General features: G+C 34.3%; 1 protein-coding gene across 1 annotated transcript; it reads right to left on the bottom strand.

The window, feature by feature from the left end:
- Nucleotides 1-7,283: 7,283 nt before the first annotated feature.
- LOC133796031 (CASP-like protein 4D1) lies at nucleotides 7,284-8,142 on the bottom strand. Its single transcript, XM_062233511.1, has 3 exons — nucleotides 7,943-8,142; nucleotides 7,716-7,842; nucleotides 7,284-7,559 (listed from the first exon to the last, which is right to left on the bottom strand). Exons 1-3 carry the CDS (start codon nucleotides 8,140-8,142, stop codon nucleotides 7,284-7,286), a joined length of 603 nt encoding a protein of 200 aa, XP_062089495.1.
- Nucleotides 8,143-16,272: the final 8,130 nt, after the last annotated feature.

The following is a 16,272-nucleotide window of genomic DNA, read 5'->3' on the forward strand; positions in this document are numbered from 1 at the left end:
ACTTCATCAAGATCTTTGATTGGTCCTACCCCCATGAAATCATCCCCAAAGAGAGGATCGATGTCGTTTCCCTCGCTTTGGGAAACTTGTTACAATAACAAATCTTCATTAAAAGGAGCCACTGACTCTAGTAGAGTGTTTCCTTCAATGTAAACTTTCATGTTGACAACCTCATCAGTTCCTTCGTTCCCTTCGCAACAGGTCACCACCATGTTTTTTACGCATGGTCCTTTCTTGGCTTTGACCATCGACACGTTATAGCATTCACGTGCTTCCCTTTGGTTACCCTGTATGCATCTTTCCTTTGCGCTTGTGGGGAACTTCAAAGACAGATGCTAGATAAACATTGCTACGTGTAATTCCATTAGGAGGGGTCTCCCGAGCACTACGTTGTAAGCCGATGAGAAATCTACCACCAGGAACTCTGTCATCACAGTTTCATGCCTAAGGGCATCCCCCACAGTGACCGGTAGTTTGATAGTTCCTGCTGGTGCTAGGCATTCTCCTGTGAACCCATATATCACTTGGGAACAAGGTGTCAGGTCCTTGACCATGAGCTTCATCTTCTCGATGGATGATTTGTAGATGATATCTACTGAGCTTCCCGTATCCACCAAGCATCTTTTCACTCGGGCATTGGCGATTTGAATGGTAAGGAACATAGGTCACTGTGGGGGTACCTCACGTGCCTGGTGTCATCCTCTATAAAAGTGAGAGTTTCACTTTCATCCTTTGGATTTTTTGGAGACCGCTCCTCGACTGCCATGAACTGGGAAGACTCCCCTATCTCATGTCTTAGGGTCCTTGCATATCGGTCATGAGCATTGTTACTATTGCCTGCTATGTGGGGCCCCCCACATATTGTGTCCAATGTGAAGTCCACGGCCACTGGCTCCAGTGGTGGACTCCTCTGCCTTCGGAAATCTGGATTCCTGCTCAGGGTTTTGATCTTGACTCGGTACCTCAAGAGTTTTCCTGATTGGAGGAGAAACTATATCTCATCCTTCAACTGTTTGCACTCGTTTGTGTCGTCCCCATAATCATTGTGGAAACAACAAAACTTTTTCTTGTCCTTTTTTCCTTCTGAGCACAAGGGTGGTGGCTTTCAATATGGTACCTCCTGATATGTTTCCAAGTAAATCTCATCCCTTGTTATAGTCAAGACAGTATAGTTGGTGAACTTAGGCTGGTAGGGCTGATGCTTAGGCTGTTTGTCGGTTGGTGCTGACTTAGCCTTCTTTTCTCCAATCTGCTTGGCCCCTAAGGTACTTCTCTTTTACCGTTGCACCCATTGCCACTCTAAGGGTTTGCGCCATTTTGCCTGCCTTGATAGTGGTCAAATGGTTTATGCCTTTTTCTTCCTTCATAATAGCGTCATCTAGCTTCATGTATTTGTTTGATTGGTCCAGGAACTCCTACAAGGTGTTGATGGGGTTCCTGTGGATGCTATCCCACAAGGGACTATGATAAATTATTCCTGCCGAGATGGCAACAAACTTCCCTTCATCTCCTACTGTGGATGTTCGATTTACTTCTCTTATGAATCTTTGGATGTAGTCCTTCAGGGATTCATCCTTCCCTTGCTTGATGTCAACTAGCTGATTGGCATAAACTGGTTGAATCCGTCCGGCATTGAAGACCTTGCAAAATTCCTTCCTGAATTGCTCCCAGGAAGTGATGGATCTAGGTTTGAATTTCCAATACCATTCCTAAGCTGAGTCAGAGAGAGTGCTAGGGAATACCCTACAGCTATAATCATGCTCCATACTGAGTAACTCTATCTGATCCTTGAACTTCCCAATGTGTCGCACTGGGTCCTCCTTCCCAGCGTATGTTGGAAGTTCGGGGTCTTGTACTTTGTTGGTGGTTGAGCAGCTTGGATCTTGGCACTGAAGAGACTCCCACTTCTATGAGCCAGCTTGATATCAGAAGGTTTCTTTGTCAGGCCCTGTACAGCCGTGGTGAGTGCATCTATCTGAGCTTGCACTGCTGGTGGGATCGTTGCTCCAGGTGGGGTAGACGTCCCCAGCACCCCCTCTTGAGCGCTGGTCCTCCTGTTGATGACTTCCCTTAGATCCTGAGGTTGTGCATCTTTCCCGAGCCTATCGAACACAGTATTGGTGTTGTTCATCGGTTCCTTTCCCTTGCGAGACTGAGGGTGTAGGGATGGTAGGTCCGCCTTGCTCTTGCCGGTGTGATCCTGCCCCTAGCCTCTCCTCCTACATGACTTTGAGTGGCCATTTCCATTCTTGTCACACCTCTCAGATGTTTGACCTTCCTCTCCTGTGCCGTTTCGTCTGTCTCCTTGGGAGGTAGCCTTCGGGTTGGTAACACTCTTACTCCGAGAAGAAGTGTTATTCTTCTTAGTCATGGAGGAGGCAGTACTGCGCCTCTTCATCATGTCTCTGGGAAAGTGGCTCTGAGAGCGTCCTTGGGGTTCGACTCCACCCCTAGGACTCCCTGTTACAGCTGTCACACATCCTTGTTGCTTTGTCCTGAGCCTCCCTCATTGTCGGAGTAGGAGCTTCAGCATTAGCTCGGGCTAACTGAGTAGCCGCCTTTAGGGCCACAATAGCCTCCTCGTGCCTCCGGTCAGCTTCGTGCTCCCTCTGGAGCATCCTTTAGACCTGCTCATCTATCTCCCGCCGTTGTCTTTCCATAGTCATCCTCTGGAGGGAAATTTCTACAGCAAAGGCCTCCTGCCTTGCCAGAAATTGTGCCATCTCCTCTTGGTGAGCGTCCTGTGGATCCCCCCATCAGGTTGATCTCCAACCTCCACTTGAGGCTTGTTAATGGAATCGACGAAATCTTGAGTGGTGGAATCCCTGGGAGCCGTTTTCTTCGTCTGACTGGGTTTTGGAGGCATCGTAAAACTGATGAAAGTGTGTTTCTTGGTTTCGTTCTCTCAATGAAAGCACCAAAATGTTGACATGTGAAATTGGCCAACGGTCGTATGTATGGTATACGAAACCTTTTAAACAAATAAATATAAATATACGACAGAGTACAAATATCTAAACAAACACACAAAAATTTATAGTGGTTCAGCCATGTTCTGATGAACAGTAATAACCTAATCCACTTAGTCTTTAGTATTGAATCACTAGATTGACAATTACAAGGATGAACTGAAGAGTTCACTCGTCACAAATTTGCCCAGAGTTTCTGCTCCAAAAAATATCCCCTCCCTGAATCGTCCTCTTTTTATGAAGCTCTGGGTCTTTTATTTATAGTACCCAGGAGTTGTTACATGGTCAACAAGACTAGGGATTATGGCTTGGTACATGATCATTGGGTAGTGGAGATACGTGTCCACCTCCCCATGATTATGAGATCGTGGGCCTTCTTGTCGTTTCTCTGGATCGTGGTTGACGATACACGATTAAAACATTCGAGAAAATGCTAAGTCTCGATTGGAGTATGAGACTTAGGTGCTAGGCCCGTAACCCTTTGGGTGCTAGGCCTGTTGATCTTCTGGGTGCTTGGCCTGTTGATTTCATCTTTAACGAGCGTGAACTTTATCCAGCGAAGTGTATTTGGGAGTTTAGCCGACTACCTTATGAAGAATAGGGTGAGCCGACCACCCCATGCATTTCTTGAGCATGCCAGGCCGACCACCCCTAAGGGGCTAGGGCTAGGCCAACCACCCCTAGGGGGTTTAGGCCTGGTCGACTTCCCTATAGGTCCTAGACCTATCCATTTTTGTTCATCAGTCTTTTTTCAATACTTTGTTGTTTTTCCATGACTTGTGATGCCACGTTCCACTTTCTCATTTGCCACGTCATCTCTTGAATTTTGAGGAAAGTTTAAAATTTAGTTACTTTTTGGTACCACAATATAAAAAAGAAACTAAAATGTTGCTTTTTATTCAGGTCATATTATTCGGTGACGACCAAAAAACATATGCTTCCCACATATCAAAATGATCACATTGAAGAGTACGTCGCGATGGTACCACTTTTGAGCCCAACCAACTAACGGTGTGGTCATAAAATATTTTTAAAATTAAAGATAAGAAAGAATGTAAGAAATTAATAACAAAAATAGAATAGTGGAGAGAGAGGGCCCCGTACCATGAAAAAAAAGTTGAAAAAAAGTTATAAAAAATAGTGAAAAAATTAATTAATTGGTAACTTATTAACATTTTAAGTAACCAAAATGTTACTTTTTCAAACTCAAAAAAATAGGAAAACTGGGATTTTGGGATTTTGGGAAATTTTCAAATTCAGATATATTACTTTTAGAATTTGGTATTTTTTGATGATGTGGCAATATATTTTTGTAAATAAAATTTTGTAGGTGATTTTTGTAATTATTTATATTATAAGTATATAATTGTAAATACCCGCTATACTAAATTTAGTTAATTTGATATCTTAATGATTCCAATGCCAGCCCATACTTAATTTTTAAAAAATCATAAATATTTTTTAAAATTTCTTTCAAAAAATTACCCATTAATTTTTTTTTTCCACCTTTATATTTTATTATTTTAAAAAACCTAAAACATCTTTGGCACTCTAAATCTTATTAAAAATTTTAAAAAATTAATCACAAATTTTTAATTTTATTTTTTAGCTTAATATAAGAACAAAATATAAACTTAAAAAATTTAAAATAAAAAATTATATCATTAATAGTAAAATCAAAATATTCAATTTTCATGCTTCTAAAATTAAAATATATAAATTAAAACAAAGGTTTTTAGCAGATAAAATCCTCAACTTTATCTGAAATTTGCACTTAAGTCCCTAACCTTAATATTTTGGCATTTAAATCCCCAACTTAGCTAACTTTTGGCATCTATTAGTTCTTGGTGATTTCCTATTTAAAGAATCTATTTCACCCACATGTGATGTGCACTTGACGCTTAAATTCAAGGGTATAGAATGTAAAATTACATTTAAAGTCATTTGAATATTGAGAAAAGAACTAAGACACAAAAATCATAATTATTCTGATAAATGGAAACGAACTTTTGACCTATGTTTTGGTCGGACCTTATTTGAACAGAGAATTTTGCTTGAAGCACCTCTTTGTAAGTATATATATATACCTAAATGCTTTCAATCTCTTTGTAAGTATATACCAATTTTGGTAGTCTAACACCTCTTTGTAAGTATATATATACAATAATATTTTAAATATTTTAAGTGATATGTTAAATATTTTTTAAAGCTTGCTCAAAAACAAATCTTTATTATTTTTTAATATTTTATAAAGCTATTTAGGTCAATTTTCCAAAAAGAATATATTTGATAATAAGTTAATTAAAATGGGTGATAAGAAAAAAAAAACGGGTGCCAACAGTCACACCTATTATTAAAATACAAGAATCCTCAATATAATTAACTGCAGAAGACACATACATGTATATATATAGTTGTTTGTGCATGATCTAACATCACCCAGGAAAATCGTTGGCAAAGCATATATTACATCTTAGAATTTGTAGTGTTTTTTCTTTAATATTACGTGGAAATGAAAGAACTTTTGTTGTTTTCGTTTTGCAAAAAGTTTCCACTTTAACATACTGGTGTTAGCATGTTTAAGCTATAATGATACATATCATTACAAATATATATGTATATATATATATTTATATTTATGAACCTATTTCTCTTTTTATTTGCCAAAACATATTATAATTTTTTTTTCAGATAAAAATGAGAGTAAGAGATCCCATCCATGCAGCAACTTAACATGTTACAATTTGTCATGGAGATTTAAGTCCTCTTGTCCTATATTATGCCATTTGGGTAGCTTAGTGTATCTTGAACTTTTTTTTTCATACCAAATTACTTTGGATTCTATATTTAATTGTTAAATTATTTGGCGATAGGTATAAACCGCCCACATCATACTGTATTATATTTTTATGGTGCGGTTTCAGGTTTAATTATGCGGCACAGGTTGCAGTTTGGAAAATTGCTCAAGCCACATATATAATGCGGTCCAATTAATAAATAGGCAAAAAGCCGCACTGCCCACACTGCGAACACCCTAGTATGTACCAGGTTACTTTAATATGGTTTTCAATGTGCCAAGTTACTTTATGTTATCTCTAAAAGAGTAACTTGGCACTCGTGATGATAACCTGATTTGGAAAAAATGTACCATTAATGGCAACCTAATCTGGAATTAAATATCAACTTAAAAACCAAAATTCAGTACAAAAAACTAATTAAAAAAAGAAAAATAAAAGAGAAATTAAATTAAATTTCACAAATATCCTTTAAAAACTTGGATTACATGACAAAAATATACTCAAAATAAAAAGATGCAAAACCCTAAATACTAAACTAATAATTCAAATAAACAAAAAATATATATAGAAATGTTTATCCACAAAGTTAACTTAATTTAGGAAAAAGTCATGTTTTATGCAAAATCTAAAAACGTCCATAATTATGAAAAGAAATGAAAAAAATACCATATTTCACATAATTTCCACTAAAAAAATTTAGACATTCTATGAAAAATTCTCAACACCCTATCTTGAAGGACGTTTTGACAAAAATTATATAAAAAAAGTCATTTTATGAAGTGATATTTTAAAATGGTCTGTTTTCGCCAATTACCTTTTTTCTTCTTCTTAAAAATAGAGATACAATGTAAATTAAAATATTAGATATCAATTAAAATTTTAAATACCATATTACCTTCTAAACTATGAAAATAGCAAATATATATTAAATTATAATAAATATAGAAGAATATTAATTAATTATTTATCTTCATAATTTATTAAATTACGAGCACATAATTACTCTTTTAATAAATAATTAATTTAATTTTATATTTAGAAATTCAATTTTTATTAGAAAAATTAAATACAAAATTGAAATTTATATATTTATAACACATATATATTGTTTTGGCAATACAATAATTTATTAAAGATAATGAAGAAAACAAGGAAATTCCTTAAACAAGTTCGCTGTCCACGCGAAAATAGTATGTACAACTTCTTTAATGTCGAATAAAATTTAAGGTTAAAGTCAAATTATAGTAAAAGATTCAAAACTAGTGAAATATGGATAACATATCTCTATGTAAACACAGTAAAACACCTAGTTATTGAAATTATATTTACACATATATTTGTCCAATCCAACAATCTTTAACTTTGTAAACTAAAAGTGCATTTGATGTGTCATATTATTCTGTATTGTATAATATTTTAATAAAAATCAATACAATTTAATTTAATATAATACTATATAAAAATATATTATGCAATACAATAATTAATATAATACCATACAGGAATCATATAAACATTAAGGGTCATCGACAATAGCATTAACCTTAGATGAATTCTTTCTAAGAGTAACATCGGAAGTAAGCGTATTGGATAGTAAGCACGAAAAGATGACTGATGTTATAAAAGTGGAAACGAAAGCCAAGAGTAACAAGGTTGCTGATGCATATGACTTTTGAAAATAATGGTCGTACTCTGAAGAATAACTTATTGCCATATCAGATACCCATTTTTTATATTCTTTGGTCGAACAATATCCTGCAATACCACCTAAAATCAATAGAATCGATGATGCCTGCAAAACATGTCATCACATTATTAATATTTGTAACCTCACCCATCAATTAAAATTTTGAAAATTTAATTACTTCTCACACTAAGAATTATAGAAACGGAAGAAATTCAATAATCTTCATATATATATATATATATATATATATATAATTCTTACCCATTCACCATAGTAGACACATATTAAGTGGGGGTCACTACTCATGACGTCTTTCATCTGAAGAAGTACGAAGACAATTTGCAACATTGAATATCCTATTACGATGATAATTATGTAAAGCATGTACCTGAAATGTTTTTGATAGCCAAAGATGTTAGATTAAGAACATCAATGAAAAAGCTTTGGAATTTGTGAAAAAAAGGGTTAAAAAAATGGTAAGAGCTTACTTAAATCCATTAACGTCATAAAATCGGATAGTTGAGACTTGATCGTCTCCATATGGCACCCTCAAAACATTGGTAACCAGAATTAGCAGCGATGTGACTAGAAGAATGATGGTGGTGACCCTCAATGCTAGAGTGACAATCCTCAATCTCCTTGATGAGAATCTCGTTGCAATTGCCTCCATATGATCATCTCTTTCCATTATGCTCATGCATGTGTTTATAAGATTATGCATTAAAGTTTTTTTATAAATAATAATTATATTTATATATATGTTTATATAGATATCTTGATCGGTTGGAGGGAAAACCAAAGGTTTTTTTCACCTTAATTGAGTTTCTTTTCTTGTAACCTACAAACCATTTATAATTGTGTTATTTATTATATTGTAGCTAGGCAGATTGAAAGTGACTAATAAATGATATATATATATATATATATATATATTATATTTGACACTAACACCAAACAATGTTTTTCTTTGTTTCTTTCACTTAAATATTTTTCTTTTCTTATCTAAATCGTGATCACAAACACATGTTGGACAATCAAGATTAATAAAGATTCAAAAAATTCACGAAGCTGTGAAATTATGAACCAAAACAAAAGTATTTGTGCAAGCTGCGGTGTCTCCTTTTTAATTGGTTGATCTATTTACAAAAATACCACTAATTCTTTTCTACCATTGCATATGAACACACACATTTATATATATATATATATATATATATATAAAAAGAAAATTCTTTAGTACCTCACACCACTAAGACCTTAATTCAATACAAGAAAATAGACTTGCGCCGACAAAAAAAATCATTACCGGTGCAAGTGGTGAAATGCGTTGGCAAAAACAAGGTCTTTTGCTGGAGCTCTTTTGCGCCGGTAAAAGTGACTTTTGCCGACGCAAGTTGGAACTGCGTCGGCAATTATGAGAAAATAAAGAAGAGACTTTTGCCGGCGTATTTCACCTAACGCACCGGCAAAAGTCAACGTGGATATTAAATTGATGCACGTTTTTAAAGAGGTAGGTGGGCAGACTTTTGCTGATGCGTTTTGTTGCGCCGGCAAAATATTTTGCCGGCGCGTAACGATATACCACAGCCGCCCGAGCCTTCTTCCCCATTTTCGCAATTTTCAATTTTCTCTTCCCTTTCTTCCCTTCTTCAACGACACCACCACCACCCCCACCCTCCACTAGCCGCACCCCGAGCCCACCCCACCCCGACGACAGCTCGTGCCCACCTCGAGCCCACCCACCCCGACAACACCCCACCCCACCCGAGCCCCACCCCGATGCCACCGCGAGCCCACCACTGCTGCCCTCCTCCTCCTCCAAGCCGCCTCCTAAGGTAAGTTTTATAATATAGTTTTGTATTGTATTTTATTTTATTTATGTATTGAATTTTTTTTTTGTTTCTATGGAGTCCCCGAGCCACTGCCGGAGCGGAGCCACTGCTGGAGCAGAGCCACTTCACCTACTGTAATATTTTTATTTTTCATTTACTATTTTAAGTTATTTTTATAATATATGTTTTTTGTATTTATTAATTTTTTTTTGTAAAATTATAAAAACAGATTTGAATATGTATTTTTTATTTATTTTAATGCTTTATATGTATTTGTTTATTTTTGCTTGTTAATATTTATTATATTGTATTTTGTGATATATGTATTTTAGTTAAAGTATGAACTTAAAAAAATCAGATTAATAATGTATGTTTATATTTTAAAATTGTTTTATATTAAATGTGATATGTTTGTAAATATGTATTTAATATTTTTTTTTTGTATTAATAAAAAAATCAGTTTTGGTATATGTTTTTTTGTGGTTAAATATTTGTATATATATAAATTGATGTATTTGTTAATGTATATATATATATGTTTTGTATGATCTGGGAATATTCTGATTATATATGTGTTTAATTTTTAGGTTTTTAAATTTTTGGAATAGTTTGAAATATAGTTGTTATGCTGCCCAAATTATGTTAGGGTTAGTAAAATTAATAAAAGTTTAATAATTAATTAAATAAAAGTTTAAGTATAATTAAATAAACATAAAAAAATTAATTTTTAACTATAATTTAAATAAAATAAAATTACCAATCATTATAATTAGCAATTAATTTTAACATTAATATTCGATGTTTTGTAATTGAAAAAAGTTAAAAATATAAATGATTTAATAAAATATAATTAAGTAAAATATAAATATAATAAAATTGTTATTGATTAAGTAAATAATCAAATTCAAATTGAAGAATTTAATAAAAAATTACAAAATGAAATTAATGTATAATTAAATTAATTTTAAAATAAAAGTAATAAATAAGTAAATGATTTAAAAAATTGTAATAATTAATAATTAGCTACATTTTCTTTGATAAATATAAATAAGAGATATTTGCGGCTAAAATACCCAAACTTACAACTTACTAACACTTAAATACCCAAACTGATTTTTTGGTGGCAAAGGTATCAAAATGTGAAATTTACTTGCAATTAGAGATACACAGTGTTAAATGTTACAGTTGACTGGTCAAATGACACGTGGCACTACATGATTGGTCCACATTGTTATTATTCTTAAAATAATTTTCAATTTATTTTTCAATATAACAAAAAATAAAATTTACATTTTTTTCAAAAAAAAATTCGAACTTTTTTTCAATTTAAGATTAAGTATGAAAAATATATTTTTTTTAAATTTAATTTTTTTATTGTTAATATCCTCAAATTTTTTAATTTATTATTATTATTAAAATCTTCCTATTTATCATTTTGTCTACTTTTTTTCAATTAAAGATTAAGTAATTTTGTTTAAAATCCAAGCAATAATTTAAGATTAAATATATATTTTTACTTAATCTTAAATAATTGATTAAAAGCAACAAATTTGATTTTTTTTTTAAAAAATGAGAAAACATTATTTTTTGTTACTTTTAAATTGAAAAACAATAAATTTGATTTTTTTAAAAAAATGAAAAATATAAAATGATATTTTTTTGAAAAATTATTTAAAATAATAATAATAATAATAATAATAATGTGGACCAATCATGTGGTGCCACGTGTCATTTGACCGGTTAACTTTAACATTTAACACTGTGTATCTCTAATTGCAAGTAAATTTCACGTTTTGGTACTTTTGCCACCAAAAAATCAGTTTGGGTATTTAAGTGTTAGTAAGTTGTAAGTTTGAGTATTTTAGCCGCAAATATCCCTATAAATAATTATTTTTGCCAGAGATAGGATATTATTATCAGTTAGTGATAATTAGGGAGACAAACAGTCATGAAATATTTTGACTATCATTTCCCTCATTTTAAGACAATTATTAATATTTTCTTAATTATTTCGCTTAAAGATGGCGAGCGACAGAAGCTGGATGAGTGCGTGGAATCGTTGGTCTCTAGAGTATAGAAATGGTGTTAAGGAGTTCTTCGATATCGCCAAAAATCAGTTGAACGATCGGGGTTTGGTTCGCTGTCCGTGCAAGAAATGTGGGAATGTTAAGTTCCAGCCTATAAATGCAATTTCGATGCATTTATTCAACAATGGCATCATACAGTCCTACAAAGTGTGGCATTACCATGGAGAGGCGCTGCCGTCGCCACCAGCTGTGGTACGAGATCATGATAGAGATGAGATAGCGGATATCCTGGAGGATGTTTACGCTGAAGATGACGTTCCCGCTGGAAACTATAATGATCCTCCCCAAGATGATCCTCAACATCGCGACAAGCATGCCAATTTATTTAAGGAGATGTCGAGTGAACTGTACCCGGGTTGTTGAAAGTATTCCGCGTTGAACTTCTTGGTGAAGCCGATGCATCTGAAAGTTATTAACAAGTGCAGCAATCATTATTTTGATGGTTTGCTGGAATTGTTAGTCGACGCTATGCCTGACGGAATAATTTTACCTAAGTCTAACTATGAGGCGAAGGCAAAGTTGCGGAGTATTGGATTGGGATATGAGTCCATCGATGCTTGCAAGCATGACTGTGCACTGTTTTGGAAGGAGAATGCGAATTTGGAATTCTGTCCGGTTTGTGGTGAGTGTCGCTGGCAAGATAATCGTGGGAACGGGAAGAAAGTGGCCCATAAGGTCATGCGGTACTTTCCATTGACGCCGAGATTGAAAAGGTTGTATAGTTCCAGATATACTGCAGAGGATATGAGATGGCACTATTCTAAAAGGCCAAAGGAAGATGGTATGATGAGGCACCCCGCTGACAGTAAGGCGTGGAAGCACCTTGATGAGTTGTACCCATCTTTCGCAGCTGAACCTCAAAATGTTAGGCTTGGGTTGGCTACATATGGTTTCAATCCTTTTGGGAACATGAGCAACTCTTACAGTATGTGGCTTGTGATACTTGTCCCATACAACTTGCCGTCGTGGAAGTGCATGAAACCACAGTCATTAATGTTGTCTATTCTAATTCCAGGTCCTTCTTCACCTGGAAAAGATATCGATGGCTATATGAGACCTTTGCTTGACGAGTTGAAGGAGTTATGGGTGAATGGTGTCGAGACACGAGATACATACAATAGTACCTTGTTCAATATGCGTGCAACAATCTTGGACATAATGCACATTGAGAAGAATGTTTGCGACAGTGTCTTGGGAACTTTGTTGAACTTAGAGGGAAAATCTAAAGACTCTGACAAGGCAAGACTTGATCTAGCAGACATGAAAATTAGGGAAAAACTCCACCTCCGCAAAGAGGGAAACAAGTGGAAGAAACCGCACGCCAGTTACACCCTCAGTGTCCCAGAGCGTCGAGTTTTCTGTGAATTTGTGAAGTCAATTGAATTCCCAGACGATTTTGCTGCAAACATTTCGAAGAATGTCAATGATGGCAAGATAACTGGGCTGAAATCACACGATTGCAACGTGTTGTTTCAGCAGTTGTTGCTGTTGGAAAATGCTTATACAAGATCTTTATTTATTTTCATGTATATCTAATATTAAACAAATTAATACGAGATAGCCTAAAACATGTTTCTAAAATTGAATTCAAAGAGAAACTAATAATATAATACTTACAGTATACGCAGCGAAATTAAGATTCATTCCTTCAGTTTTTCTAACTCTTGTATCTTTTCTGTCGCAGAGTATTATCAAGAAACTGAACCGATCTTCTATTTTCTTCACAATCTTCCAATGTATCCTTAGAACCACCTAGACTAGTGTGGGCAATTCTCAACACATGAGATAGATATAGAGAGAAGAAGAGAAAATAACAAAGAGACTTAGAAAATGACTTGTGTTTAAGAGAGAATCTAAAACTATCAGAAAATCTGACTTGTGACTTACAAACTTATTTTTGACTTCTCTCTAAGCACTCCTTTTATAGACTCAATTAGGCCATTTAATTCAATTAAAAAATCAATAAAATAATATTCATTTTGAAGCCCTAGGTCGAAATTATCATGGGTTATAGGCCCGTGAAATTTCCCATTTGATTATAAGCCCATTGGACTTAAAATCAAGGCCTGTATTATTTTCTATTGATTTAATTAATTAAATAATTATTTAAATACTTTATCAAATTAATTATTTATAATTTGAACCTTGATTTAAATTTATTTATTAATTTAGATACCAATTTATCTTAATTAATAAAGCTGCCATAATTTCTCTTTTCTTCTCAAAATTACACAACTCTGTGAAACTATCCAAAATTGACCTGGTCAACTTTGATAATTCTAATTGATGATTAAATCAATTAATTGAGACTATCTAGATGATTTTATCCAAGGTACAATGGGGACCATGGGCCTATGAAATCAAGCTCCAATAAGTTATCATAAATCTAACAAATAAATTTACTAACTTATTAATTCCTCGTGACTCCACTATAGACTTGGAATTGCACTCTTGAATTCATAGAACGCTCTATAAAAAATATAGATACGCTATTAATTATCCATTGTTACAACCATAATTGTCACTCAATCCATTATAGACGGTCTACAATGAGATAGGACTAAAATACCGTTTTACCCCTCATTGTATTTTATCCTTAAAACACTTAGTTCCTTGTAAATGATATTTCAGTAAACTAATTTAATTACTGAAATGAGATCTCTATCATTTAACACCTTGAACCAAACTAAAAGGAAACCATCATTTCACTTCTTCATCAGAAGCTATAGATGTTCATATCTATGATTAACACTCCCACTCAATTATACTACCGAGTTCCCAAGATGTAAGTATGGGCTAGTCTGTAGGGTAAGCTGGTAACGAACAAGTCAAAAAACTCAAATAATACAATCAGTTAGAATACTAACCACTCAGAATTGAGATTGAATTGACCTATGGTCAACTATATGATATGACTAGAATAGATAATAACGGTATGTTTACTTATCTTATCAACTGTCAATATTGGTCCTGTCCGATGTAACATATACATCCGATCTTATCTACTTTGCTAATGTTCTGGAAAGAACATAACACTGTAATGTGTAAGTAGATCATATCGTAGATTGACAAGTTAGTGTAAATCCAATGCACTGACTAATCTTAGGACTAACTTATTTTGAACATATAATCATATTTATATTCCACTGTGATTACGTCACTATAAATAAGATTAGCTATATGCTCGGGATTTAATAGAAGTTTATATTAAACAAATAATCATGAAAATAAAACATGTGAGCAAAGTGATTGACCAAGTCAAAAAATGATTTCTATTCTTTTATTGATAATAAAATGAGATTACAAAGAATTTGGGTTTTAATTAGGGCATAAAACCCCAACAGTTGCCCCTTGCAATTAGGTCGTTTTTGGTTCCTGAAGTTCGGAAGCCAATTATTGAGTTGTCCAGTTTTTTCAAAAAACTTTGTTCATGGACATTGAATGTGAAAAACCTTGAGAAGATGGAGACAGATATTATCACCATTTTATGCAAGTTGGAAATGATATTTCCTCTAGCATTTTTCGACATTATGGTGCATTTGGTTTTGCATCTTCCGAAAGAGGCAATTCTTGGCGGTCCTGTGCACTTTAGGTGGATGTATCCCATTGAACGTTCGATGGCGGTTTATAAACAGTATGTAAGAAATCGTGCACGTCCGGAAGGTTCAATCGCAGAAGCTTACGTGGTCAACGAGGCCTTAAGCTTTTGCTCAATGTACCTCTGGGGGGTTGAGACTCGATTCAATCGACCTGAGAGGAATGGCGATCGCGTTGAATCCTAACCAAATCGGGAATATTCTATTTATAAGGCTGTTGGTCGTCCATTTGGTAAGAAATCAAGTATGCTCCTCAATCCGCAGTTAAAGCAAAAGGCTGAGTGGTATATCTTGAATAATTGTGCAGAAATTAAGGAGTACCTTAGGTGTGTTTTCTAGTCTTTTCTCAATAAATTTGTTTGGTTTATATACCGAGTAAAGGCAAAAATCATAACATTGTTGTCCATTTGTAGTGAGCATATGGATGAATTAAGAAGACGGGGGGGGGGGGGGGGGGGCTCGAATCTTGAAGTTCGAAGCTGATTTTCCTCAGTGGTTCAACGAAAGAGTATGTATATTATTCAATTCTTTTCCGAAACCCCACTTAATCAATCCAAAACTAACTTTCAATGTTAATGTTGATAGGTGAACGATTTGCATGAGTCAACACCTACTGAAGTGAATAATGAATTGTATGCTCTCGCAAACAAATCAAGTGACATCGTGTTCTCATATCCAGGGATGATAGTGAATGGTGTGAAATTTGTGATTCATGGTCGTGATATGAAGCTTAAAACACAAAATTGCGGTGTAATAGTGCCAAGTGAGGAATGAGTGAACTACTATGGAGTTCTGGAAGAAGTAATTGAATTGTCCTACTTGATGGGTTACAATGTTGTCCTATTCAAGTGTAGATGGTTCAATACAAGTAGAATTAAAGTGGAATCCAATTTTACGAGCGTATATGTGAAGGAAGAATGTTATAAAGATGATCCTTTCGTTATCGCATCTCAAGCGAAGTTGGTGTATTATCTTCGAGATGTGAAAAATGGGGATGATTGGAGGTTCGTTAATGAATACATTCTGAGAAATGTATGGGATTTCTCAAATTCCGATGTTGATGATATTGAGACCACAAATGATATACCAATATTGCAAGAAGTTAATTCTTCTTCATTTCAGTTGTGGGTAGAACTTCCAATTTTTGATAATCTTCAGTATGATCGGGTTGATGTCCATGCCACTGAAGTGTACAATGTTGATAATTTGGTTGGCGAAGGTTCAGATGAATTTGTTGTCGATGATGAAGTTGAATTTGAAGACGACACGTTGGCCGAGTATGAAGACGATGAGGATGACGACA

Source organism: Humulus lupulus, chromosome 8 (assembly GCF_963169125.1).
Source record: "Humulus lupulus chromosome 8, drHumLupu1.1, whole genome shotgun sequence".
Lineage (NCBI taxonomy): Eukaryota > Viridiplantae > Streptophyta > Magnoliopsida > Rosales > Cannabaceae > Humulus > Humulus lupulus.